The sequence below is a fragment of the Anomaloglossus baeobatrachus genome, chromosome 4, assembly GCF_048569485.1.
Source record: "Anomaloglossus baeobatrachus isolate aAnoBae1 chromosome 4, aAnoBae1.hap1, whole genome shotgun sequence".
In the NCBI taxonomy this organism is placed as follows: Eukaryota; Metazoa; Chordata; class Amphibia; order Anura; family Aromobatidae; genus Anomaloglossus; species Anomaloglossus baeobatrachus.
This window is the reverse complement of record NC_134356.1, coordinates 462,119,297-462,146,404: the sequence shown is the minus strand read 5'-3', so window position 1 is coordinate 462,146,404 and position 27,108 is coordinate 462,119,297. Positions and strand designations below refer to the sequence as shown.

Below are 27,108 nucleotides of genomic sequence, written 5' to 3'. Positions count from 1 at the left end.
AAATGTGTTACTTTCTTAGACCCTGCAATTTGTGAGGGTGACCTGTGTAGTAGCAGCCCAAGATCGATAAATGCCGCTGCTTCATCGCAGTGTAATACAGGTGAATGGTGCTGCATTGTGACACCCACAGCACCAAGACAAGAAACTCACAAAATGTCAGAATCTCTTGGATTTTTAGAAATGTGCTTATTGCAGTTGCTGTGTGACAGCGATCTATCAGCAGCTTAGACTCATCTTTGGCTGCACGACCTGTCGTGACCCAAGTCAGCCCCATAGTCTCACCTAATGAGCAATTACATAGCTGCTCTGTTAGCTACACAATGGATAAAGTACATCTGGGCTATGATTTAGTCAATGACGGCAGTCAACAGTGCCTTGAAAAAGTATTCATACCCCGTGAACTTTAACTTTTTTTTTTTACACATTAAAATACAATTAAAATTTGGGAGTGTATGTGATGTACCAACACTAAGTAACAAATATTTGTGAAGGTTAAAAGGAAATGTTTTTTTAAATATTTCTATTCAACCCCCGAATCAATACTTTGTAGGACCATCTTTCCCTGCAATTACTATTGCAAGTCTTTTGGAATAAGCATGTACCAGCTTCACACATCTAGAGGCTGAAAATTTTGCCCATTCTGCTTTGCAAAACACGTCTAGCTCAGTGAGATTGGATGGAGAGCGTCTGTAAATAGCAATGTTGAAGTCTGGCCTCTGGTTCTCAATGGGATTTAGGTCTGGACCACACACACACTTAGATCTAAACCATTCTATTGTAGATATGGCAGTTTATGGTCGTTGTCCTGCTGGAAGGTGAACTTGTCTTCCAGTCTTAAGTTTATTGTAGCCTCTAACAGGTTTTCCTCCAGGATTCCCCCGGTCTTAGCTCCATCCATGGCCCCAACAACTTTGACCACCTTCTCTATCCCTGATGAAGAAAACCTTCCCCACAGCATGATGCTGCCACCACCACGTTTGATGGTGGGGTTGGTCTTTTCAGGGTGATGTGCAGCTTTAGCTTTCCAGCACAGATAGAATTTTTTGTCCTATATGTAAAACACTAGTTTGGTTTTATCTAACCAGAGCATCTTCTGCCACATGCCATGTAGGGGACACAGCCAGCAAAAGGTGCTCTGGTCAGATGCGAAAGGTAAGAAGGGAAGCTGACCCATATGTCTAGGGAAGGGGAAGATGGTGACTCATGACTAAACCTACTGCTGGTCCCTCACTACCCTAGATATGTGCTGAATCTATGCATTGAGCTGGATACCTGACTCTAGGCATCCCTAGAGCTGGACCCTAAGAAGGGCAACAGGTGGAATGAGCTCTTTGTCAACCCCACTAAACGAAAACACAAGGAGGACACATGGGAGAAAAGTGCATGAACTTGTAATCCAAAGATGACTCAAGTAGAAGTTCAGCAAAGCTTCAGCAACGATACCACAGATGAGTACAACCCAGCTGTGTTGAGATGAGACTACAATGGGTCTCTTAATATGAACACGGCAGTCAGACCTTATCTAGAATGTCGTGTGTGCACACGAGGTAGATAATCGATTAGATCAATTATGACTCTCCCTCTCACGACTGGCGCGAAAAACTCAACTCTATTTCCAGACAAAGCCTTTATAGGACTAAGAAGTAAAGGGTGTAAATAAAAGTATAGTCCAATCAAGTATCGCAGGTCGGGCTCAGGACGTATAAGAATTTGCATAGTCTCTGCTGCATTGGTCAGTCCAAACTCCATCTGTCTTCCATATGGTATTCATTAGTTGGGCGTTGGACAGGATGCAGCAGACATCTTTAAGTTACATGTGCTGGTATATTGTATTACGGAAAATCACTGAATATGCAGTAATATATATATATATTAGTAAGTAACAAAAGCATTCATAAATATGTGTGTTAGATTATATTCACTAAACTACATACCCAAGTCTATGAAATGGGCTGAATTAAGTTTTTTTGGTTACTCAATTCTTATCCTCAACACCTGCATACAACAAGAGTTTGTATGAACTGAATAATATCACAAGCACCCATCCAGGGGAGATGGGAGTATTTAAGCACAAGGGGAATACTGATAATCATCAGCTGGATGGAAAATGTGCTCTCCTGGGTCCTAAAGGGGGAATAGATGAAAACCCAGCAGGAAAGCTATCTAGTACAATAAACAATAGAAAGTCAGGGAGCATTTTGCGCAGCCAAACACTGTGACCTTCTACTGCCAGAAACTACATTACTGTCTGTCACCTGTGACAATGACACCACAGTATAACTTTTTGAGCCACATGCAAAATTCAATGTGTGTCAGAAAACCAACACTGTACATCACCCTGAAATACACCATCCCCAATATAATACTGAGCAATAGCCACAGACAAGCCAACGATAAGAGCGCACAGTGACACTGTGCACAGTTGGGTTCATGCAGTGTCACTGTGGAGGTGACTGAGCTTAGGAAGTACTCGCTCCACCAAGATATAACAAAATACTCAGTATGAAAATTAAGTGGATGTAGATGTGCACAGACATTTTGGCCATTCCAACGGTGCACCAAAGTTTGTTTTTTTTCCTGCCAACTTAATCACTAAAATCTATACACTACAGGAATGCTAACTATATAAGTGGTTTAATTTTTATTTTGGGATGACAGATTCGTTTTACAAATGGTACCAATTTTACAAAAAGATTATACGGTAAAATTATGACATTTTTTCACAAGCAAGAAGACACGAGTTATTCGCCACATAATTGACCTTAAAGGGGTTATCCGGCTTCTTTGACATTTTTTTTTTATTTCCCTATTGGGCTACATTGGGGCAGGTAAGTAGATAGAGACCACTTACCTGCCCTGCTGTCAGCCCCTCTCCCCCGGCTCAGAGCGGTCATGTGACCGCTCCTGCCGCGATTTTGCTGCTTCCGGTCATTTCATGTCAACATGGGCAGGGCCATGTTGACATGCAAATGTGGAACAGCATGTCGCCTCCCTGCTGGGTGTCTACAGTGTGATGAGCCCCGCCCCCCTTCCCTGCACCCTCCCACACATTCCCCTGCACCTCCAGTAACCTCCCCCTGCACTGCTGTGGGGTCCGTGACCTGGGGGCGGGGCCTGGCGGCAGCTGCCGTGGTGTCAGCCGCCAGCTCCGGGCCCCCTGCCCAGGATCACACATTCAAATATACCGGCATCACAGATCACCGATGCCGGTACATTTGAAAGTGCTGATGAGAAGCACGTAGCGCTGCTTCTCATCACTGTCCCTCCCGCTGTCTGTGCTCTATTCAGCGTCACTACTGTGCTGAAGAGAGCACAGACAGCGCACGAACGTGCAAAAGCGGCGGGGACCGAGGACAGGTGAGTATGTATTCCACATGTGTTCCCGATGCGGATGGGAATGGGGATGGGGGGGGGGTTGCAGAGCCATATGTGTGCGTGTGCAGAGCCATATGTGTGCGTGTGAGGTGCAGAGCCATATGTGTGCGTGTGCAGAGCCATGTGTGTGTGTGTACGGTGCAGAGCCATGTGTGTGCAGAGCCATATGTGTGCGTGTGCGGTGCAGAGTCATATGTGTGCGGTGCAGAGTCATATGTGTGCGGTGCAGAGCCAAATGTGTGCGGTGCAGAGCCATATGTGTGCGGTGCAGAGCCATATGTGTGCGGTGCAGAGCCATATGTGTGCGGGTGCGGTGCAGAGCCATATGTGTGCGGTGCAGAGCCATATGTGTGCGGTGCAGAGCCATATGTGTGCGGTGCAGAGCCATATGTGTGCGGTACAGAGCCATATGTGTGCGGTACAGAGCCATATGTGTGGTACAGAGCCATATGTGTGCGGTACAGAGCCATATGTGTGCGTGTGCGGTGCAGAGCCATATGTGTGCGGTACAGAGCCATATGTGTGCGGTGCAGAGCCATGTGTGCGGTGCAGAGCCATGTGTGTGCGGGTGCGGTGCAGAGCCATATGTGTGCGGTGCAGAGCCATATGTGTGCGGTGCAGAGCCATATGTGTGCGGTGCAGAGCCATATGTGTGCGGTGCAGAGCCATATGTGTGCGGTGCAGAGCCATATGTGTGCGGTACAGAGCCATATGTGTGCGGTACAGAGCCATATGTGTGCGGTACAGAGCCATATGTGTGCGTGTGCGGTGCAGAGCCATATGTGTGCGGTACAGAGCCATATGTGTGCGTGTGCGGTGCAGAGCCATATGTGTGCGGTACAGAGCCAAATGTGTGCGGTGCAGAGCCATATGTGTGCGGTGCAGAGCCATATGTGTGCGGGTGCGGTGCAGAGCCATATGTGTGCGGTACAGAGCCATATGTGTGCGGTACAGAGCCATATGTGTGCGGTACAGAGCCATATGTGTGCGGTACAGAGCCATATGTGTGCGGTACAGAGCCATATGTGTGCGGTACAGAGCCATATGTGTGCGTGTGCGGTGCAGAGCCATATGTGTGCGGTACAGAGCCATATGTGTGCGGTGCAGAGCCATGTGTGCGGTGCAGAGCCATGTGTGCGGTGCAGAGCCATGTGTGCGGGTGCGGTGCAGAGCCATATGTGTGCGGTGCAGAGCCATATGTATGCGTGTGCGGTGCAGAGTCATATGTGAGCCATATGTGTGCGGTGCAGAGCCATATGTGTGCGTGTGCGGTGCAGAGTCATATGTGAGCCATATGTGTGCGGTGCAGAGCCATATGTGTGCGTGTGCGGTGCAGAGTCATATGTGTGCGTGTCCGGTGCAGAGTCATATGTGGGGCTGTTATTTGCAATGCTGTAGTGATACCAGGTCAGGTGCTGGGGAAGTCTATTGACAGGGAATGTGTGTGCAGGGGGCGGGCAGGACAGTGAGGGCTGGACACTGGGGTGGGGCTGGACACTGAGGCTGGGCGGTGACAGCTCTGACTGAGGTTTTGCACAGGAAGTGGTCATGTTTGCTGGATCTTAGGCTGGTTTCACACTACGTCTTTTTAACATCCGTCAAAAACGTTTTTTTAACGGAAGTACGGATCCTGTGCAAATCCGTTTTCATGTCAATGCATTTTCAATGGACTCTCGTCCACCTGCGTTTGCGTGCGTTTGCGTCCGTTAGACGCAGGATCCGTCCTTTTAACATGTTTCAAAAACGCAACATGTAGCGTTTTTGAGCTCCGTCCAAATACTGCAAATTGCTGGATCCTGACTATAACGCACGCAAACGTAGGTGAACGTTGCATGCTGATAGACAGGATCCTGCATTTGGACTGAGCATGCCCAGACAGTACTTTGCATGGCCGGAAACAGAGTCAGTCAGTCAGTCAGTCAGTCAGTCAGTCAGTCAGTCAGTCAGTCAGTCAGTCAGTCAGTCAGTCAGTCAGTCTCTCTCTCTCTCTCTCTCTCTCTCTCTCTCTCTCTCTCTCTCTCTCTCTCTCGTGCAAGCAGCCCGGCAGCAGCAGACTCGTAACAAAGATAAATATCGGGTATCCAAGGACGATGTTTACCTTAGTTACCAGCGTCTGCAGCTGTCAGAAGCCTCCTCCCACTCTAGTTACCCTCACTCCCGATCACATGACTACAATGCCCGCCCCGAAACATCATATGCGTTTGCATACGTTATTTGCTGTAAAAGCAGGATCCGTACTTCCGTTAAAAAAACGTTTTCAACGGATGTTAAAAAGACGTAGTGTGAAACCAGCCTTAGTTACATAGTTACTTAGGTTGAAAAAAGACCTAGGTCCATCTAGTTCAACCTTTCTCCACCAATTCTACATTTTGTCACCAAGTCATTTATAACCAACAATGTTGTGTGTACTGAGGAAATCATCCAGCCCTTTTTTAAAAGCTGTTATAGTATCTGCCATTACTACCTCATGTGGTAGGGCATTCCACAGTCTGACTGCTCTAACTGTAAAGAACCCTTTCCTATTTAGCTGCTGGAATCGCTTTTCTTCCACTCGCAGTGTATGTTCCCTGGTCCTTAGTATTGTCTTTGGAAGCAATAAGTCATGTGCCAGTCCTTTATATTGACCACACATGTATTTATACATATAAATGAGATCTCCTCTGAGACGCCTTTTTTCTAAGCTAAATGAATGTAAACAAGAAGCTGCCGAGAATAAAGGGATAATTCAAGAGGAACAAAAGTTAGAAAACAAAAAACAACAATGTAGGTGTGATTTATATGACAATACAGCACAGATTAGCTTAACAAAAATTTTTGAGTTTATGTCGGACAACTCCTTTAAAGGGACTGTCAGCACAGAGTGACTGCTCAATCCAAGCACAGGTGCACCATGAAGAGCCAAAAATGAGTTTCTACCTTCCTACCTACCTTGTTTATTATCTATCTCTCTGCTCTTGTCTAGGCCTATTAAGACAGAGCTATTAAAGAACAGGGGAGGGTTGAGGTTAATGGAAAACAAGCAAAGTGATGGTGGATTTAATCCCCAGGTGATTTTCCGTTTTTCAGTTTTCTTTTTTGCTCCTCTTCTTCCAAAGAGCCCTAATTTTTTTTTATTTTTCAGTTAATCTTGCCATATGAGGGCTTGATTTTTGCAGGAGGAGTTCTACTTTTAAATAAAACCATAAGTTTTACCATACAGTGTACTGTAAATAGGCAAAAACGTGCAATTGCATGATTGTTTTGGGGATATTTTATTCACCGTGTTCACTATATGGTAAAACTGATGTGTCATTGGGATGCCTCAGGATGATATACCGTATTTTTCGGACCATAAGACGCACTTTTTTTCCCCCAAATGTTGGGGGAAAGTTGGGGGTGCGTCTTATGGTCTGACTATAGGGCTGCGGTGGAGCGGGTCATCGGGGGCACGAGCAGGCAGCAGCAGCGCCTGCTGTGACCACGTGGGCCCGCTCATTACATATGCGCGCCCATCCTCCCGCCCATTTCTCAGCGCAGAAGCCGGCACTGACAGGTGGGCGGGAGGACGAGTGAGGACGCGCGTAATAGTAAAGAGCCGGTCCGCATGATCACCCCTGGCAATTACAGCCTGGAGTGATGATGTGCGGCTGTATTCACTGCTCCCCGCGCGTCGTCATCATCAGCGCAGGGTGCAGTGAATCAGTGTACTCACCCGTCCCCGTGTGTGGCGTCATCCCCCTGCGGCACGCGATGTCTTCCTGTCTGTGCCGGTCAGCTGATCTGTGATCCGGCACAGACAGGAAGACATCGCGTGCTGCAGGGGGAACGGCTCCACACACACAGGTCATTGCCGCTGAGAGGAAGATGATCGGCTGCAGGGAGTGAGGAAAAGGTGAGTATAAACGTTTATTTTTTTTCTCTGTGCTATAGGATACAGGCCATATACCAGGATGGTATATGAGCACGATGGGGGCATATAGCAGGATGGGAGTATATGAACAGGATGGGGGTATATGAACAGGATGGGGGCATATAGCAGGATGGGAGTATATGAGCAGGATGGATGGGGGTATATGAGCAGGATGGGGGTTTATAGCAGGATCATATACAAGGCAGGAGGATCATTACCAGGATGGGGTACCTTAGTAGAGAATTTGGGGACATTACCCCCATAACAGTGTCAGCAGCAGATCCTCGCCCCATAACAGTGTGTCATGACCACATTTTTTTGCTTAAAGTTTTATTTTCCTATTTTCCTCCTCTAAAACCAGGGTGCGTCTTATAGCCCGGTGCGTCTTATAGTCTGAAAAATACGGTACATTTGTAGATACTAAAGATGTATAGATTTACTTTTATCTAAGGGGGGGGGGGAACAAAAAAAAAAAAACAAAACAGAAATTTGTCCAAAAAAATTTGGTAAACTTTTTGCACTACTTTTCGCGACCCGTAGCAGTCTCATTTTTCGAAATAAGGGGCTCAGTGATGGCTTATTTTTTCCATCTCAAGCTGATGATTTTAATGGTAACAGTTTAGTGCAAAATTTGCAATGATCAAAAACCGTAACGTTGGCATTTGGTAAACTGTGTAGTGGCAAAAAAAAATTCCAGTCAGATTAACTGATTTCATATTTTGATAGATTGGCCATTTCTGAACGCAGCGATACCAAATATGTATATTTTTTACCGATTTCATTTTCAATGGCGCGAAAGGGAGGGGGGGAGGTAATGTGAACTTTTAGGTTTGTTGTTTTTTGTTTTTTTTTTTAATTTTACTAGTCCCCCAAGGGGACTATAAGAATCAGCAGTCTGATCGTTCGTTCATTTCTCATGATCATAGCTGCACAGCTCAGATCAGTAGAAATGCTCATCTTCTGTTACAGCCAGCTCTCTACCGGCTGTAACAGGAAGTGAGTCATAATAGCGACAGGAGTCACCACATGACCATGTGCTAACATGGCAACCATCGGCTCCCCGTGATCACGTCATGGGGACTTCGATGGCGGTGGGTAAGTGGGCGTTACCCGCTGCGGCGCTTTAAATCACGCTGTCACATTTTGACAGTGCAATTTAAGGGGTTAAAAGGAACCTGTCAGGTCCAATATCCACCCAGAAACACGAACAGTTCTGGGTTTATATTTCTAATCCCTGCCTAACAGTCCCTGTATACTCTAGCATACATAAAGAGATCTTTAGAAAACGTATTTCTAAAGATCTTTTATCTTATGCTAATGAGCACAAGGACTAGTCCCAAGGGCGTTATCCCCCGACTAGCCGCCCTCTTAGCATGTTAGCACGTCCACAGGGGTGTACTTACATGCTATTCAATGTAGCATCACCAGTGGTGCCGCATGTACCTGTGGTCGCTGTAACCATGCTTCTGAATGCCGGCACTTCTGGTCATGCGCAGTAGATTTCTCTGAAGCAGGGACATGTACACTTGGCTTTATACTGCATGACCGGAAGTGCCCGACATTCAGAAGCCCAGTCACAGGTTTGCGCGTCACCGCTGATGACACTGCATTGAATAGCATGTTAGTACGCCCACAGAGGTGTACTAGCATGCTAAGAGAGCGGCTAGTCGGGGGATATAATGCCCTTGGGACTAGTCCCCGTGCTCATTAGCATAAGATAAAAGATCTTTAAAAAATACTTTTTCTAAACATTTCTTTACCAGTGCTAGTGTATACAGGGACCGGTTAGGCAGGGATTAGCAATATACACCCAGAACTTCTCGTGGCTCTGGGTGCATATTGCACCTGACAGGTTCCCTTTAACTGACGCGGGTGGATTGCGGATCCATCTGTGCCTGAGAGGCACACGTCTGCTGTACAAATCAGCAGACATGTGCGGGGGATCAACACCAGCTCACCGCAGCAGCCGGTGGTGATCACCCCTTCATGATTTATGATGTAGCGGTATGTACTCGGTCGTGAAGAGGTTAAATGATTGGCCCAGTGATGATGCACGAGCATTTGTACAGTCATTATTGTGCTGACAGAGGCTCTTTAATATCTTCCCACTTCATTAGGATTTATTTCCAAACATCGATATGTTTCTCACATATTCTAGATCGCTCTATAGAGATAATCACCATTTTTATCTGTAATGTTGCCCAATAGACCCTTAATACAAGTTTCCTCTTTCAGCCACATATGACGCCCAATTTCATGGCATTTCATTGAAACATTTGTAGTCTGTAGAAGTATACATGGAAACAAGATTATTTTCAGATTTTGCTCTGAAAACTGCCTGAAAAAAAGCACTAACTGCTTAAAAGAACGAACAAATGCATTTCTACATAAAAAAAAAAACAAACAAAAAAAAACACGTAGTGTTCTTATGGTCAATAATACGAACGTCCTTTAAGCACTTCAGATTTCCAAAAATGCAAAGTAGTAAAAAAAAAAAAAAAAAAAAAAAACACACATTATATACAGGGTGTCCACCCATATCCTGTCCACCGCCATTAACTTGAGAACAGCGGCAGCTATAGGCATAGAAGTGGTGTCTAGGCATAGTAAAGTAGCCATGCACTACACAATGAAACCACCTATAGCGCCACCTGGTGGAAAACAACGGAGTTAGCATTTTTATATCAAAAACGGAACGAGAGAGAAAAAAAAGTTAATTAAAAAATTGTAGGGCATCATCAATTCAATACGAATCGACACCTTACATACAGAAATGCTATGATATGAAACCCAGGACCCCCCCAAAACATTGAATGCTGGTCACGCATATTACGCTCATTTAACTTTGATGCTCAAAGTGGCCACCGTCAGCTGCAATGCACATCTGGACTCTGGACAGCATACTTTATCTTGCTGCACGTTGTGCAATATGGTAGGGGACACGTTTGCACAAGCATCTGTAATTCGTTGTCGTAGGTCCTGCAATGTTGGTGGAGGGGTCCATACACCTGCTGTTTGATGTGACCTCACAGAAAGAAGTCCAATGGGGTCAGGTCAGGTGAGTGTGGAGGCCACTCCATGCAGCCACCATACCCAATGACTTGTAGGAAGGTCTCCATGAGGTATCGGTTCACGTCCGCAGTCTTGTGCGTTTTACACATTCTAATCATAGCATTTCTGTATGCAAGGTGTCGATTCGTATTGAATTGATGATGCCCTACAACTTTGTAATTCACTTTTTTTTTTTCCTCTATCTCGTTCCGTTTTCGAGATAAAAATGCCAACACCGTTGTTTTCCACCAGGTGGCACAATAGGTTGTTTCATTGCGTAGCGCATGGCTACTTTACTATACCTAGACACCACTTCTATGCCTATAGCTGCCGCCGTTCTCAAGTTAATGGTGGAGGACAGGATATGGGTGGACACACTGTATATACAAACGACATGAAAATGTGGCTCCAGGTCAGCATGGAACAATGCCAACCACAGTCATCAGGAACCAAAGGAATCTTCATCCTATGTTATCATGATATTTTAAAACATTAAATATCAATTTCAAATCCAAAAATGTTATTTGCAGAGATGGCAATCTATCTTAACCATTACATAACATTATCCAATGAGGACAGTATCGGTACAACTGATGGCACAATAGTCAAACTCATTCTACACACTACGGCAATGAAGCCCAAGAGAAAAGCAAAAGGTCACTGTATAAAGCGAGGATTTTCTATAGATATTGAGAAATTAAAAACTACAAGTCTCAGCATTCCAAATCAGCATGATAATGGTGATATCTGGGATCTGTTCTGTAGTAATAGGCATTACCATACGCTTAGCCTCAGCGCTTGTGGCTTCATTGAGTCGAGATAAAGCCGATTTTAAACCTCCCATCAATGGATGGAGATATTAGCAAGGAATTACCATGGGATAAGAAGTTATTTTCAGAATTAGCAATGCTCCCTAGATTCAGAATTGTATCTTCTGCGGTTGAGAATTATATTGAGGTTGAAATGGAATTAACGACAGATGAATGGTGATACCGCTAGGATGTATTCTGAGGTGGGATATCGCTGAGACAGCAGACTGAGGTGTAATGTAGGATATCTCACGTGGTTCATGATTATACTCAGCTCAGACACTTCCACATGACCCCCCCTGGAGAGATCTCATCACCTTTCTGGGTAAATCACACACTGTCACCCACCACCCACACAGATCAGTCACACACGGCAAGGTGCCCCCTCCACACTTCATCTGCTGCACTGTGAGGTCCACATCCAGAACAATATAACATCATCTGATAAACCCATCACTGCAGGCAAATAAAGTCTTCTCAACAAAGAAAAGAGCTCACAAATATCTGGAGGGGGCTGACAAAAGACCGCTATAGAAGAGACAAAAAAAATAAATAAATTTAAGGGGGTGGGTTTATATAAGCTTAGTGCCCCCCTCCTAGATCCTGTAATAAAGCTAGAGGTGAGGACTATGTAGACATCACATTGTCACTTCAGCACAAAGCCTTCTTCATTCTGACACTTTGTGGATGTAGGACATCAAAGACAAAAAGATGGAGGGGGAGCACAAACCAGCAGTGAAAGAGTGCAATTTCAGTCTCTCTCATTGAGTGCCACCCACCCCCTTAAGACAGCTACCATTGTCATTCTTTTCTTGAGCTTAATAAATTTATCCTGGAGTGCTATGCCCATTTTACATCTATATCTATAAGGACTCAACAGCCCTTAACCCTCCACAACCTGCTCCAGGATTGGAGTAAAGAGTGGATGAGGTCACACAAGCATAACAATTCTGAGAAAGTAAAAAAAATAAATAAATACATTTTATATATATATATATATATATATATATATATATATATATATATATATATATATATATATATAATCATATATTTACATACATATGTAGATCAGTTATTTTTACTATAATTGAAGAAAAAATACATAATATATATATATATATATATATATATATATACACAAAATATTTATTTTTTTCTTTAATTATATTAGAAATAACTGATCTACATATGTATGTAAATATATGATTATATTTTTATATAATTATATATATATATATATATATATATATATATATATATATATATACACACATATACATACATACATACATACACACACACACACACACACACACACTTATCAATAAATAGGATTTTTCATGCAGTCTTCTGATTTTACAGATCAGCTGTTATCAAAATTTACAAGAGCAGGTAGTTTCTTGCATTGAAGAAATGCAATGTAGCCGGAAAATTGGATGCTACATGGTTAATCTGCGAGGGATACAATTTTTTTTTTGCGCACCCATAAACCTGATTTAATCGTGACCATAGCCTTATAGGGATGAGAATTCTAGCATACTGATCAATGTAACCAAAACAATAAAACAAGTAGTAATAGACATCAAACACAAAACACAACAAAGCAAACGAAACACTGGAGCTCTGCCCTACAATAAACTTTACAGCTGAGAGATGACAAGTCCACAAAGAGCAGATCACAGGAAGGACAGGACGGCACACTAATAATCACAATATGTCAGACATCTAAGCGGGTGGGTAAGTTCTCAGAGAACAATTAAAATTATTTTAATTGATCATTAATCACCCTAATAATATGTACTAAGAAATCTGGCAATCCTGAAGGACAAGTCACCGACTACCTGGGACGACGGGTCAACCACTTCCTGGGACGACGGGTCAACCACTTCCTGGGACGACGGGTCAACCACTTCCTGGGACGACGGGTCAACCACTTCCTGGGACGACGGGTCAACCACTACCTGGGACGACGGGTCAACCACTACCTGGGACGACGGGTCAACCACTACCTGGGACGACGGGTCAACCACTACCTGGGACGACGGGTCATGTCCCACACTGGTCAGCAGATAATGGAACATGTAAATAATTTGAGGCCCCTCTGTGCACACAAATGAGCCCCTTGGTGCCATCTTGGCACCTGTCACTTGGAGGGGGTGGAGCAGCTGACACATCTGTCACTTACTTTATCCTGTTTGCTTTCATCAAGTTGAGGGGCCACAGATGCGGCAGGAGGAGACTTGAGAGCGGAGACTCCACAGTTGGACTGGCCAGGGTTACTGGTGGAGCCACTGGTGGGACTGGAGAGCCCTTTCTCCCCAGTGTCCACTTTGATGAGCCTGTGCTTGGGAGACACATACTTGACCTCAGGAGTGGGAGAAGGCGAGGAGGGGGACTGGGCAGTGGGTGCAGGGGGTGCTGTGGGCACTATGGAGGAGTTCAGGGGAGAACTGGAACCCGTGGCACTAGAAGTGGTGTAAGGATCCTCAAAGTCTCTGTCCTTCTGCAGCTTATATGCAGCCAGGATGTCCGGCTGTCCTGCTGGGGTGCCAGGGAACTGGGGCACTGAGCAGTGGTGGTGGTGATGGTGCCCCCCTGCCTGGCACTGCCTGTAGTCCGGCTTAGGAGGGGCAGGAGGAGGCGGCTTGGAGCTTTTGAAGCCCAGGTGTTCCTTGATCCATTTGGCCATGCTGCCGGCGCATTGCTGTCCCGTGCTGGAGGCTGCTGGGGGGCTCCCTCTGATACTGCGGGGGGGCTCTGCCCGGGCGCTTCTCGCAGAGTCCAGGGGCTGTGTCTGGGTACTGCCAGGAGCCGAGGAGTGTCCGCTCAGCAGCATGAGAGGGCAGAGCCTGGGAGCGGGCAGAGCCGGGCAGGAGCGCCGACAGTCAGGCAGATAGCATCTGTATGAATGAGCCGGGTGTGCACCACGTTATATACATACACACTACTACGCGAGGAGCCGCTCACCGCGCCATCTAGCGGCCGAACTGCCTGCAAACTCCACCGGGTTAACCCTTCACTGTGCCTCCTTATGGCTGAACTTACTGAGCGAGAACCAACTTCGGACGCTTCTCTAAATGAGAAATACATACACACATATATATATATATATATATATATATATATATATATATATATATATATATATATATATATATATATATATATATATATATACATATACATATACATATACACACACAGTATTGTTTTTTTTAGCTGTACAAGAAATGTAAAATATAAGAAGTGACCTGCAGGATTAATGCGGACCTCACACGAGCTCATGGACAATCGCGCATTTTTCAGCCAGAACCCCCCTCCCCTCCCCCAGATGATTTTCATCCGCATGGCTTTTATTTTTTACATCAACTTTAAAAAAAAAATGTTGAAGACCAAATACAGTTTCTTATGATAAAGAATATAAATGTATCCATAAAAACTACACTATAGGGATGGAGGATCCGCCCTGCGCTCCCATGGACCTGTATAGGAAAGTGTCATCCGAAATGCGGAAGAGAATAAGAAATGTTGCAGGTTATGTCTATTTGAAAAAAATGCCAACTGAATAACCCTACAGAATAACATTCATCCATTTGTTTTTTTCATGGATATCACACATACTCATTATAACCTATGTGGCTGCGCACATGCATATGTTTTCACAGATAGCATACGTATTCATTATAAGCTATGGGGCTGCTCACGTGTCCGTTTTTTTACAGATATCACATGTACCTATTATAACCTAAGGGGCTGTTCACGTGTCCGTTTCCTATGGGGCTGCTCACGTGTCCGTTTTTTTCACGGATATCATGTACTCATAACCTATGGTTCTGTGGACATGTCCGTTTTTTCACGGATATCACTCATACTCATTATAATCTATGGGGCTGCACACATGTACATGATTCACAGTTGTATTGAAATATATAGAAGATTAATCAAAGGTCTACAGAAGTGAAAAGTAAAAATATTTAAATGTTGAAAAAGAAGAAAACACGGAAAGTCCCATTTTTCCCCATTAAAAATCAGTCATTACTAAAAATAATGGTGTGAGCACATGCCAGCAATTTGTTGTGCTCCATACGAACTAAAGGGTGCTTTACACGCTGCGACATCGCTAGTGATAGCTAGTCGTGCGCGATAGCAGCCGCCCCCGTCGTTCGTGGGACATTTGGTGATCACTGCCGTAGTGAACATTATCGCTATGGCAGCGTCACACGCACATACCTTTTCGGCGACGTCGCTGTGACCACCAAACAATCCCTCCTTCAAGGGGGAGGTGCATTAGGCGTCATAGCGACGTCACTGCGGCGTCACTAAGCGGCCGCCCAATTACAGAAGAGGGGCGGAGATGAGTGGCTGGAACATGCCGCCCACCGCCTTCCTTCCTCATTGCCGCTGGACGCAGGTGAGGAGATGTTTGTTGGTTGCTCCTGCAGTGTCACACATAGCGATTTCTGCTGCCGCAGGAATGACGAACAACCTCGCTACTGACCAGACAACGATTTTTGGTAAATGAACGACGTCTCACAGACCAACGATTTTTGCCTCTTTTGCGATCGTTTAAGGTCGCTCCTAGGTGTTACATGCTGCGATGTCGCTAACGATAACGGATGTGCGTCACAAACACCGTGACCCCAACGATACATCGTTTGCAATGTCGCAGCGTGTAAATGGCCCTTAAGACCAGATGAATGTCACATATTCACTCATAGGTGATAACTCCTTGAAGTCCAATTGGTTAAAAATCAGGGCCCCACTCATCTCTGATATTCCTAAGGCCCCTTTCACACGTCAGTGATTCTGGGACGTTTGTGCTTTTTTTTAAACGTACCAGAATCACTGACATACGCAGACCCATTATAATGAATGGGTCTGCTCACACATCAGTGATTTTTCACTGCACGTGTCTCCGTGCGGCGTACCCGCGTGTGCGTGATTGCTGCACGGAGACATGTCCATTTTTTTCTGGCATCACTGATGTTCCACGGACCACGCAGTGGTGTGGTCCGTGAAACACGTGCCAGAAAAAAACGTGCTTTTAAAATAAAAATAATTTTTACTCACCCGGCGTCCAGCGATGTCCTCTGCAGCCCGTTCTCCCTGCTGCTTCTGAGCCGGCTCATTATTGTCGCGCATATTCATCATGCGCGACACAGCCGACCTGGAAGCAGCTGCTGCGGGGGTCACCGCCGGCCGGATGCTGCACCGCGGGAGCGATCAGCACCATGGATAGCGGGAGCGGGCGCAGGTGAGTTGTTTTCTAAGTGCAATCATGGGCCACGGAGAACGGAGCCCGGATTGCACCTAGACAACCCACGTGTGCCGTGAATCACGGCACACGCAGGGACATGTGCGTGTTTTACACGCCAGTGAAAAACGTCAGTGTTTTTCACTGACGTGGGAAACGGGCCTAAAACTGAGAACTGAGAAACTGAGAAAAATAGGTAGAGTCCTCTAAGGCTGGAAACACATCTATGCGAGTAAAATCGGTCCGACTGGGCTGAAAAAAACTCGGCTGATTTTAGTTCACGTTAGGTGCGAGTGCAACGCAAGTGCGATGCTATTTCTGAATAAATTAATGATTTTACTAGCGTGTGTAATGCGTGTGTAATGCGTGTGTAATGCGTGTGTAATGCGTATTTTTTACTATGTCATCTGCCATTCAGCGCTTCTATATGGCCGCTGACAGCAGACACAGACAGCCATGTAGCAGAGCTGAACGGCAGATGACAGCAGACACAGACAGAGCCGCACAATCAGAATGAACTCGGGTGAACTTAACCCCACTTCATTGTCATGCTGCGGCTCTGTCTGTGCCGCGTCCTGATTAGCGGTCACCAGTGAAGGGCTCACCGGTGACCACTAATCCCCCGAGTGACTGAAGTTAGCAGCCCTCTCTCATACTCACCGATCCCCGGCGCCGCGCTGCACGGCATTCACACTGCTCCTGCGGCTTTTACTATTTTGAAAAAGCCGGCCGCTCATTAAACAATCTTGTATTCCCTGCTTTCCCCGCCCACAGGCGCCTATGATTGGTTGCAGTGAGACACGCCCCCACGCTGAGTGACAGGTGTCTCACTGCACCCAATCACAGCAGCCGGTGGGCGGGTCTATACTGTACAGTGAAATAAATAAATAAATAATTAAAAAAAATGGCGTGCGGTCCCCCCCAATTTTAATACCAGCCAGATAAAGCTGGTATTCTCAGGATGGGGAGCTTCCAGCATGAAGGTGACAGGAGCTGCAGAAGACACCGCCGCTCTGGTCACCTCCAAGCAGCAACTGAAGACAGCCACGCGATCAGCTGAGCTGTCACTGAGGTTAATCGCGGCCACCGCTGGATCCTCCAACAGTGACAGCGGGTAACCTCAGTGACAGCTCAGCCGATCGCGCTACTCACCTCAGTTGCTGCTTGGAGGTGACCGGAGCGGCGGTGTCTTCTGCAGCTCCTGTCACCTTCATGCTGGAAGCGACGCTGGAGGTCCGTGGAGTACGCCGGATATGGAGGGCTTTTTGGGGCTTATTAAATTGGTAATGAGGGAATGTGTTTGTGTTTTTTATTTCTAATAAAGGATTTTTCAGGTGTGTGTGTTTATTTACTGTAACTTACATATTAATCATGGAGGGTGTCTCATAGACGCCTGACATGATTAATCTAGGATTTAGTGGCAGCTATGGGCTGCCATTAACTCCTTATTACCCCGATTTGCCAACGCACCAGGGCAAATCGGGAAGAGCCGGGTACAGTCCCAGAACTGTCGCATATAATGTATGCGACAATTCTGGGCGGCTGCTGGCTGATATTGTTAGGCTGGGGGGCTCCCCATAACGTGGAGCTCCCCATCCTGAGAATACCAGCCTTCAGCCGTATGGCTTTATCTGGCTGGTATTAAAATTGGGGGGGACCGCACGCCATTTTTTTAAATTATTTATTTATTTATTTCACTGCACAGTATAGACCCGCCCACCGGCTGCTGTGATTGGGTGCAGTGAGACACCTGTCACTCAGCGTGGGGGCGTGTCTCACTGCAACCAATCATAGGCGCCTGTGGGCGGGGAAAGCAGGGAATACGTGATTGTTTAATGAGCGGCCGGCTTTTTCAAAATAGTAAAAGCCGCCGCAGCAGTGAGAAAGCCGTGCAGCGCCGCGCCGGGGATCGGGGAACGGTGAGTATGAGAGAGGAGGGGAAAATGAGCGACAGACTGTGAGAGAGGGACAGAGATAGTGACGGACCGACAGAGAGAGAATAGAGACCGAGAGGGAGAGACCGACTGACAGAGAATAGTGATTGACAGACATTGGGAGACATCGCTCGTTTCCAGTGTTTTAGGAAACATGCGAGAAATGTATTTAGAAAATCGGATGTCACTAGGATGGTGTGAGTGCCGTCCCGTGACATCCGATTTTTTACATGCTCCCATAGACTTGCATTGGAGAAACTCGCAGTAGAAACTCGCAAAAAAGCAGCATGCTGCGATTTATTTCTCAGTCCGATTTGGACTGAGAAAAAAATCACAGATGAGAGCTGAATCATTCACTAACGTGTCCGATTCCAATACGAGATTTTCTCGCATTGCTCTACTGCGAGAAACTCGCAAGTGAGAAGCAGCCCTAATAGTGAAGACCCGCGGACTTGTGAAACTTTAAAGCTGTATATAAAATCAATGCACTATATGCAATTGTAAAGCGTAACCCTTGTAAGTGGAGAGATGAGGGCAGCCCTGATATTTAACAAGTGGTCTGTAACGCCTGCCTGGATAAACAGACTTAGGTAGGATGTAATGGACAGACTAAAGGGAAGCCCCTCACCAAGCAGGACCCCAGAACCCTGAAACCCTTTAACCCCTATACAGGGATTTGGAATTACACAAGACACTGGAGATCTCTACCCGTGGAAGCTGCAGTCCGATGAGAGTAGTCGTCAGGCAGGGTCAAACCGGGAACAGCAGAACAGGGACAGAATCGGCAGGCAAAGGCGTAAACAGAAAACGTAGCAGTGGTCAGATCCGGGTCGGGCAGCGAGGTACAAAACAGCAGGCAGAAGGGTAGTCAACAACAAGCAAGTCAGCGCACAGGAAACACAAAACAAACAGCACATGAGCCAGAATCAGAACTATCTCTGGCAGAGTCCAGCAGACAGGAGGGGGAATAAGAAGGGTCTGGTGTCTTCCCATTGGCTGTAGCTGAATGATGGTACTTCAGCTGGGAGACACCCGCCACCTACAGTCAACCAGCGGTACTGCAGATCCCAAGATAACCCAGCCCAGTGGATGATCGGAGCCTGCACCCACCGGTGCTGCTGGCATCGACTCCTCTCCCATCACCAGCACCATCCACGGCAGGAACACGGTGTTGCCTGGCGATCGGAGCAGAAGTCGCTGGAGCAGACTCCGGCGGTGACGTAACATGGTCTTTGTGGAATTATCACCTAATGTGAGGAGAGACACCTACAAGTATGCAGTCAGGTATTATTTCAGGGGCCATTTCCGGTTCCTTTGGTGCCTCTTTTTATAATTGTAAACTGTCTGTCTTTGGTAGGTTTTATTTAATATTGTGGTTCTCCTGATGAAATTGTTTCCATTTCGAAACACATTGCGAATAAACCGCATGGTCCAATCCTACACTGTGTTCTTCTGGATTTCTTGAATCTAACATCAGCAGTAGATTACTCCTATCTACTTGTTCTCTGGTCACAGAAGAACCTGTTCTCAAGCGTTCTCACCACTATATACTGTATATTTTCAGATATTTCATATTTGACCAGCTTTGTGGAGTTTGCACCACTGTTTAGATGAACTATAGTTTAAAGGGAACCTGTCAGGTGCAATATGCTTCTAGAACCACGAGCAGTTCTGGGTGTATATTACTAATCCCTGCCTAACCGTCCCTGTATTTGTGGCGCCCTGGACAAGCCAGGTTGTCACAGGTACTACACCAACACACCCTACACCCCGATTAGGCACACCAAAGCCAAACACAAAATCCTTGTTGCCCTCCTCCAGGGGCTGATGTCCACACCAGGGGGTGGGCCAGGCGGTTGGTCCCGCCCACTGAGGAGTTCACAGTCCTGGAGGCGGGAAAAGAAGGGAGTTGAGAGTTGAGTAGTGAAAGTGAGAGGACGTAAAGTGGTAGTGGAGCAGTCTGAAGGTGGTCCAGGTGTGTGGCCCGGACGGAACAGCAAGGTTGGCAGACGGTGGTGACCGTCTGCAGGAGAGGCCTATTGGAGCAAATCGTAAGTACCGTGGAAGGGCGGTGGCCCGGCGGTACCGGATCGGCAAGCAAAGAGAAGCCAGCACCATCTGGCAGAGCTTACGGACCCCGACAAGGCTAGGAGTCACCGTTAAATTTGTCAAATCCGTTAGCGAAGGGAACCTCCGGGGTTTCCCAGCACTCAAGTCCCAATTGAAGGCGACAGCTCAAACCGTAAAGGGAAACACAGTCACCGCCAAGGCTACAGTTCCCAGGGCCAGAGCCTGCGGGCAAATGGGGCTCCTTCAGCACCCATCCAAGCTGGGGAGCGGGTTACCGGTGGGAACCCATTGCAACCGTACACACTACACAGGTGCAGGGAAAGGCAGTCACCATCAACCTGCCGGGAGGAGAAACACCGCAGCCGTCTGTGGGATCCGTCCATCCAGCCGTTTGTTTTACCGGAGACTTTGCATTCATCATTGGCTGAGTGAGTAGCACCGTGCCGTGCGGCACAGCGCTGCCCCCGCGACCCTGCACCTCACCAGGCCCCGTAACCCACCTTCCATTCCTCTCCCAACCCCTCACCAGGCCCCGGGACAACCAACCCCCCTACCCACGGAGGGGAGAACCAACATCCAAGCTGCTCCCTGTCATTGCTCCCGGGATCCCCATCCAGAGCAGCGGTGGTGTCACCAATATCACCACAACCGTGGGTGGCGTCACGGACAATATCCCTAAACCCAAACCACCCCCTTTCACTCACGGGTGAGGAACGCCGCTCGAGTCCCCGGGATCCGGCCCACCGCTCGAGCCACCACCGAGCAGCAGCAGCCGGACCCGAGCAGTGGGTGAGCGCAGCGTCCCCTCCTCCGCCCGCGACAACTTGGCGTCACGAACAGGATCTTACCGCTCTGCCGTCTGGTAGAGGTATGCCTTGTGACCGCTGGAGGTGTCCGACCAAAAATTCTGAGAAGCCGCCATTTTGGGCGCGAAAAGTCCCTGCTCGAGCGTCTCCTCGAGCAGTGGAGGCGCGAAAGCCAAAAACCCCGCCCCGATAGAGGTGGAGCCGGGAAAAGACTAAGGGGGACGCGGATGGAGAGATGGCAGCGTCCTCGAATTGGAGCGCGGGAGTACCCGCTACCGGAGCGTCTAAGCTCTGGGGGAACCAAGGAGGAGTAGCCTTTGAAGACTGCGGCCCTGGTGAGCTCCCCGCCGGGACCGCTGCGTGGCTGGAGCGGGAACTGGGCCAGTTCTGCTTGAAGGTGAGGGCGCAAAGCCTGCAGCAGCTGCTGGACTGGAAGGCGGAGATGCGCAGGATGGTTGCCGTAGTGGGGGCTCGTGAGCAAGGGGCCGCTGCGGCCATGCCGCGTCGCGACCAGTCCACCCAAACCCCAGAACCAGCCCTGATTGCAAGGGAGCCGGGGGCCGGCACCGCCGCCGGAGGTCCAGAGAGAATGTCGCTGATGGAGGAGGGTGTTCCAACCATGCTGCCCCCGCCACCGTTCTTAATGGCCGTCAGTGGTTCTGGACTGAACTGCCTGTGGAAAGAGAACCCGATGTACCGACCGGTCCCCGAGTGGGCCGACCCCCTGCGGTGGTAGCCGCTCCAAAGTCAGCGGAGCTCCGCTACAAGTTGTCCCCATTGGGACCATCAGCACCGTTGTTGAGAATACCGTTTGAAAGTTTGTAAATGATAAGAGAAAATAACTAACCGAAGATGTCACCTGATTTACTACCTTGATTGAACCGGTCGTTGCCGGCAACTGTTGTCCCCGTGGGGACTGTCTGCAAACCAATGCGTAGAAACTGCTACGGACAAGCCCGAGAACTAGCAGGGCAACCACGAACTTGTGGTATGTAAATAAAAAATGTTCTTGGCTTGAAACCGTGACCACCACCGGAGAGGCTGATTTGGGAGGATGAGCCTGGAGGAAAGGGATGGCCCAGGCCCGCCACTACCGTAACCGGTGGCGATCCTCCGGGGGTTCAGGGGTCCCCATGGATGTGGGTCCCCTGAAAGGGACAGAACCCCGCCCGCGACAACTTGGCATCACGAACAGGATCCTACCGCTCTGCCATCTGGTAGAGGTGCGCCTTGTGTCCTGCTGGAGGGTCCGGCCGAAAATTTTCAGTAGCCGCCATTTTGGGCGCGAAGAGTTTCCGCTCGAGCATCTTCCCGAGCAGCGGAGGCGCAAAAGCCGAAGCTCCGCCCCTGAAGAGGAGGTGCCGGAAAGAGACCAAGGGGGGACGCGGATGGAGAAATGGCGGCATCTTGGGGCTGGAGCGCGGGAGCACCCGCCACCGGAGCGTCTAAGCTTTGGAGGAGCAGAGGGGGAGTAGCCTTCGAAGACGGCGGCCCGGGTGAGCTCCCCACCGGGACCGTTGCGTGGCTGGAACGAGAGCTGGGCCGGTTCTGTACGAAGGTCAGGGCGCAGAGCCTGCAGCAGCTGTTGGATTAGCGGGCAGAGGTGCACAAGATGGTCGCCGTGGTGGAGGCCCGGGAGCAAGGGGCCACGGCGGCCATGGCACGCCGTGACCAGGCCACCCAAGTTCCTGAACCAGCCCTGATTGAGTGGGAGCCGGGGACCGGCCCTGCCGCAAGGGGTCCAGAGAGAGTGCAGCTGATGGAGGAAGAGGTCCCAAGCATGCTGCCCCGGCCGACGTTTCCAACAGCGATCAGTGGTTCTGGACTGCACTGCTTATGGAAGGAGAACCCGATGTACCGTCCGGTCCCAGACTGGGACGACCCTCCTCGGTGGTAGCCGCCCCAGGGTCAGCGGTCCCCCACTGCAAGTTGTCCCCGTTGGGACCACCAGCACCGGTCTGATGTTCTTGATGTTGATAAATGTTGTTGAATGATAAGCAAAGTATAATCAACCGAACTGTGACCAGATTAACACCATGATTTAACCGGTCGTTGCCGGCAACTAGTCCCCGTTGGGACTTTCTGCAACCGTTGCGTAAGGAACTTCTTACGGACAAGCCCGAGAACTTGCAGGGCAACCACAAACTTGTGGAATGTAAATAGATGTTGGCTTGATACCGTTACCACCTCCGGAGAGGCTGATTTGGGAGGATGGGCCTGGAGGAAAGGGATGGCCCAGGCCCGCCACTACCGTAACCGGTGGCAATCCTCCAGGGGTCAGGGGTTCCCAATGGACGTGGGTCCCCTGAAAGGGACCGTACCCGCTCGGGCAATTTGGTTCTGGACTGGGGCAAGGGGTGCTGCCCCCTTCTTAGGGGCAGCATCAGGGCCAGGTTGTTTGGGCGGGGGGAGAGCGGAAGCCGTTACCGTTTAATAAAAATGTTTAGTAACGTTAAAAGAAAGTGCCTCCCGTTATGGGAAGTTATAAAGAAAAACATATGTTGTGTCTTTACATGTTTACCGTTTTTCTACCTTTTACAGTTAACAAAAATAAAACCGGTGATGGACGAGCAGCCCGCGGACGGTCTGCGTTTAACCAAGGGGGAATGTCGCGCCCTGGACAAGCCAGGACGTCACAGGTACTACAACAACACACCCCACAACCCGGTTAGGCACACCAGCCACACACACACAAATCCTTCTTGCCTCCCTCCAGGGGCTGATGTCCACACCAGGTGGGGCGGAGCCAGGCGGTTGGCTCCTCCCACCAAGGAGTTCACAGTCCTGGAGGTGGGAAAGAAGGTCAGACAGATAGTGAAAAGGAGTAGAGAGGAGAGTCAGGGAAGTGGTAGTGGAGGAACTGACTGGCCGTGTCCGGGTACGTGGCCCGGGCACAGAAACAGCAAGGTTGGCAGATGGTGGTGACCGTCTGCAGGAGAGGCAGATTGACGCACAACCGTAAGGACCTGGGACGGGCAGTGGCCCGCCGGTACCGGAACAGGGAGCGAAGAGAAGCCAGCACCATCCGGCAGGGCCTACGGACCCCGACCAGGCTAGGAGTCGCCGTTAAACCGGTCAAATCCATCAGCGACGGGAACCTCAGGGGTTTCCCAGCAATAAAGACCCAACTGGAGGCAACCGTTCAAACCGTGAGGGAGATAAAGCTACCGCCAGAGCTACAGCTGCGAGGGCCAGAGCCTGCGGGCAACAAAAGGGGCTCCCTTAGCCAACACACCGCTGGGGAGCGGGATACCGGTGGGAAGCCATCAGGGCCAAGACCATAACACCGGTGCAGGGAGAGACCGTTACCGCCAACCGACCGGGAGTGACCGCCGCAGCCGTCTGTGGGACTCGTCCATCCAGCCGTTTGTTTTACAAGAGACTCCGTGTGCGTTACTGGCTGAGTAAGTACCACCGTGCCATCTGGCACTGCGCTGCCCCGCGACCCTGCACCTGGCTAGGCCCCGCAAATCCACCAAACAGACAATAACTCCGGGCCCCGGGACTACCATAATCCCCCTACCCACGGAGGGGAGAGAAACATCTCAGCTGCTCCCTGCCATCGCTCCCTGGATCCCCGTACAGAGCAGCAGTGGTGCCCCAACCTCACTACACACTGTGGGTGGCGTCACGAACCGACATCCCAAACACCAACAAACCCGCCCGTTTCACTCACGGGCGAGGAGCGCCGCTCGAGTCCCCGGATCCGGCCCACCGCTCGAGCCACCGAGCAGCAGCAGCGCCGGACCCGAGCGTGGTGAGCGCAGCGTCCCCTCCCCGCCCGTGACAATAGCACGCTGAATGTGCAGCATCAGAGGCATGGTCACTCTTACCTCTCCGCTGCCATCGCGTCCGACGCTGGACTTCGGCTCAGTGCGCATGATCCCAGAATGCCTACACCCGGCTTCGTAATGCGCGAATGACTGAAAGTCCAGGATCATGCACACTGAGCCGAAATCCAGGAGTCGGACACGATGGCAGCTGAGAGGTGAGCGCTACCATCCTCTGACGCTGCACATTCATTAGCATGTTAGTACACACACAGGGGCGTGTGTGAGGAAAGAGTTAACTAAAATTGAATAGATGGACATCCATGCTACTCTGCCAGGTGTTTCAAACAAGCCCAGCCATGTTCAGACGCTGAGAGCGGATTCAAGAACTTTGAATGTTATGTCTTGCCAAAAGAACAGAGATAAGACTTGCGCCTACTCAAGAACAATGAGAGAGTTATGCTGTTCTTTTAGAAATATAGTTTATGTTTTTACTGAGAAATGGAAAGTTGCACTTACACCAAGAATCAAAACTCATTTATGCTTTGCTGAGGAACAGAAACTTATTCTTTGTATACGTCATAGCTACGCCCCTATTAGCTTGCTAAACCCTGTATGTGATAATAAATTAACAGTCTTCGGAGCACACATCTCTTGCTTTTGTGCAGATATCAGTCTCTTGTCTGTATCTCATTAAGGCTGAGATAAGCTGAGGGGGGGCCTGGGACTCCCTCCGCATTTGGTCATCGCTGGCAACAGTTGTGACCTATTGGTCAACCTAACATTTCTGGCGCCAAGAATAGGTACCCATGTCTATAACACAGGATCCAGTGGACCGTCTTGCCATACCGAGGATGAGGGGACCAGACGTGGGGACCAAAAACACCTGGCCAGGTAAGAGTTGAACCTTCTTCTGCTCTTTTGCTCCCCATCTCTGTTCTCTCTCTCCTCACCGCTGCAAGAGGGACACTGTGAGTAGAAAACTGGGTAATTGGCAGGTCACTACTGAACTCTGAAAGAAAGTTTGCCATGAGATGTTTTTTCTGTGCTTTGTCTCTGTGTGTCTGCTTTTGTGCGTTTTGCCTGTGCTTCTTTCCTGTCTAAATGGATGTGATATTCACTGCCCTAGTGTTAGTTGGAGGTGCTCTGTTTGCCATTTTTCTTGGTTATAGAGTATATCTCTGGTACAAGAAGGGTAACTCACTGCCATTCTCCATATTCAGCCCCCTCTGAACAAAGACAGGACACCACCTTAAAGTAGGAATACAGATAAGGAGTCAGCCTCTGGGTACTTCCAAGATAGGTGGTTCTAGACCTCACCTTAGGTAGAAATACAGATAAGGAGACAGTCTCCGGGTACTTCCAGGATAGGTGAGGCTAGTCCAAGGGATGTTCAAGGGTCTAAAAGCTGAAGAAAATAGACGAAGAATGGGACAAGGAATATCAAAGGACAGAGCTGGATGCACCTTGCAGCATCTCATTACGTGTTACCATGGAAAAAGAACAGCCAGTCAGTTCAAGGAAGTTTTTAAGACATTTGGATTAAAGGGGAAGGACCAATTGGACCCCAACAAATGGGACAAAATAAGAACTACCAGAGCAGGAGTAATAGCAGATAAATCATGGACTGAAGTGGTCAGAACTCTTTCTGACATGGCAAAGACAACTCACGATCAAGGTTGGATATACCATGAAGAGTCAGAAACATGGGAAGAAACGTAGAAGAGAGCTAATAAGGATCCTGAACCTCCCCCGTACCTATCAACTACTCCTGTAAGGACCCCACGATATAAACAAGCCACATCACCAGCGCCTCTCTATCCCGTGGTAGAAAGAAGAGCCTTCATAACACCACCTATTGATCCAAAAAATCCAGATGCTCCCAGAGATTCGATCGCCCGTGGGTATGAGGTGTATGTACCTTGGACTCCTGCTGAGCAGATGGCTTTCCTACAAAATGCTCCTGACCCGACTCGAAACCCAGTCAGTTTTTCACGTTATTTGGCCCAAATACAGGTCTCTTACCGGAGCATTTGGTTGGACATGGAGGGTTTATGTAGAGTCAAAATGTCCCCTGAAATCTATGCCAATCTTACTGCCCATCTAACAGGGTATGTCCCAGCCGATACCCATACTGTGGCGTCCGG

General features: G+C 48.5%; 1 protein-coding gene across 3 annotated transcripts in view; it reads right to left on the bottom strand.

Moving 5' to 3' along the window:
* The window catches only part of SHF (Src homology 2 domain containing F), a 365,439-nt gene extending 351,410 nt beyond the window's left edge, over positions 1–14,029 (bottom strand). For 2 of the 3 annotated variants that reach the window (XM_075345669.1, XM_075345670.1), the window contains exon 1: positions 13,313–14,029. In XM_075345669.1, the coding sequence (XP_075201784.1) occupies positions 13,313–13,963 (651 nt within the window). In that variant the 5' untranslated portion in view covers positions 13,964–14,029. Of the gene's footprint in view, positions 1–12,968; positions 13,281–13,312 lie in introns of those variants that run through there. The other variant, XM_075345672.1, reaches the window with a different exon arrangement.
* Between the last annotated feature and the right edge of the window lie 13,079 nt (positions 14,030–27,108).